The sequence below is a fragment of the Trypanosoma conorhini genome, assembly GCF_003719485.1.
Source record: "Trypanosoma conorhini strain 025E chromosome Unknown Tco_14.4_contig_00355, whole genome shotgun sequence".
NCBI lineage: Eukaryota > Euglenozoa > Kinetoplastea > Trypanosomatida > Trypanosomatidae > Trypanosoma > Trypanosoma conorhini.
The window spans coordinates 17,492-19,073 of record NW_021704446.1 but is presented as its reverse complement, the minus strand read 5'-3'; the positions used below and the strand labels follow the sequence as shown (position 1 = coordinate 19,073).

Sequence of the window (1,582 nt, the reverse complement as noted above, 5' to 3'; positions counted from 1 at the left end):
CTTTAATATTTTTTTTCTTGGGGTTTTTATTCTTGGTGCGCGCTGATACATACGTTGTTGTTGTTTTTTATATATCGCCCACTTCTTCTTTTTCTTCTGCGCAGATGCCCCCTAGACGAGCATTCGTTGATCCTACCCGTGCGTCCACAGGGGGCGAAGCCGGGCTACGGTCCCGCTTCCAGCGGGATTCCCTTCTGCGTGGCGTGCTTGAGGAAAACGAGGACATGCTGCGTGAAATTGACGACCTTCGTGACAAGGTGAAGGTACAGGCCCATGAACTTTTGTCTGCGAAGAAGCGTATACACAATTTGGAGGCACGGCTTTCAGGGAACGAGGTGGCTAAGCACGCAATGTATGAAAAGATCGATGATGTCAATGCTGTTCCAGTTGACAGGGCTGGTATTTTGCGTTCCATATTGAAGACGATTTCGGCGTACCAGTTCGGTAACTGCTACGCACGCATCCTTGCCCGCAGCCAACGGCTGGTGGCGAAACCTGCTGAGACTCCCCAATACCTCAGGGGCGAATGTGAAAAAGAGTATGAGGTGCCGAAGGAAGAGGAGGCGACCATGATGCGGCAGGCGCTTCGTGAGTCAAACCGACGCCTGGACGAGGCGTATTCTCTCCTTCAGTCTTACCAAGAGACACCCAGTTTTTCAGTGACCGAGTACGATGAATTAGTTATTGCTTGTATGATGGAAATTATTGGCTTGTCAAAGTCGATTAATGTTATGATCCTTGAGGAGCGTGAGTTTCCCGCGGAAAGGGCGAGGCAACTCATTGCCGCCCATGGGGGGCACATCTGCGATGGGGCAGAAATTATAACTCCCCGATTGCCCTCAAAACCGTGAGTGGAGCTTTTATGTCAGTGGCGCCATTCGCGGCGTGCTCCTCTCTTCTTTTCCTCATCGCACTCCCTCGTCTCATCGACGGCACAAGATGTAAGACGCATGCATATGCACTTACTTGCGTGTTGTTTTTTTGTCTCTTGTTCATTTCTTCCTTCGCTGCCTTTTAACTTCTCTCTCTTGCCGTTGCGTAAATAATAATACTAACTGATTAACCATGCAACCCTTCCTGCACTGAAGGCAAAGGGAAACCATGAAGATCAGGGCGCAGGACCGCATCACGTTCCCGGAGGACGTGGAGGTGTCCGTGAAGGACCGCGTCGTCACCGTCAAGGGGAAGCGCGGCACACTGACGAAGGACCTCCGCCACCTGCAGCTGGACTTCCGTGTGAACAATAAGTTCCGCACCTTCACCGCCGTCCGCTGGTTCGGTACAAAGATCAACAACGCCACCATCAACACGGCGCTGTCGCACGTGCGCAACATGTTCACGGGTGTGACAAAGGGCTTCCGCTTCAAGATCCGCTTCGCCTACGCGCACTTTCCCATCTCCGTCTCCGTGGAGGATCAGCTTGTGGAGATCCGCAACTTCCTTGGGGANAAGCGCGTTCGCCGGCAGCTCGTCGCCGATGGCGTCAAGGTCTACCGCACGGACCCCTCCGTCGTGAAGGACGAACTCGTGCTGGAGGGCAACGACCTGGAGGAGGTCTCGCGCGAGGCCGCCGTGATGCACC

At 53.6% G+C, this 1,582-nt stretch overlaps 2 protein-coding genes across 2 annotated transcripts in view; one reads left to right on the top strand and one right to left on the bottom strand.

Moving 5' to 3' along the window:
* Positions 1 to 104: 104 nt before the first annotated feature.
* Tco025E_05799 (uncharacterized protein) lies at positions 105 to 851 on the top strand (the record flags this gene model as incomplete). Its single annotated transcript, XM_029372689.1, has 1 exon — positions 105 to 851. One exon carries the CDS (start codon positions 105 to 107, stop codon positions 849 to 851), a length of 747 nt encoding a protein of 248 aa, XP_029227188.1.
* A 208-nt stretch (positions 852 to 1,059) lies between these two features.
* Positions 1,060 to 1,582, bottom strand: part of Tco025E_05798 (uncharacterized protein) — a gene marked incomplete at both ends in the record, with an annotated part of 570 nt that continues 47 nt past the window's right edge. The window contains one exon of the mRNA XM_029372688.1: positions 1,060 to 1,582. This exon is cut by the window's right edge and continues 47 nt beyond it. Within this exon, the coding sequence (XP_029227187.1) occupies positions 1,060 to 1,582 (523 nt within the window).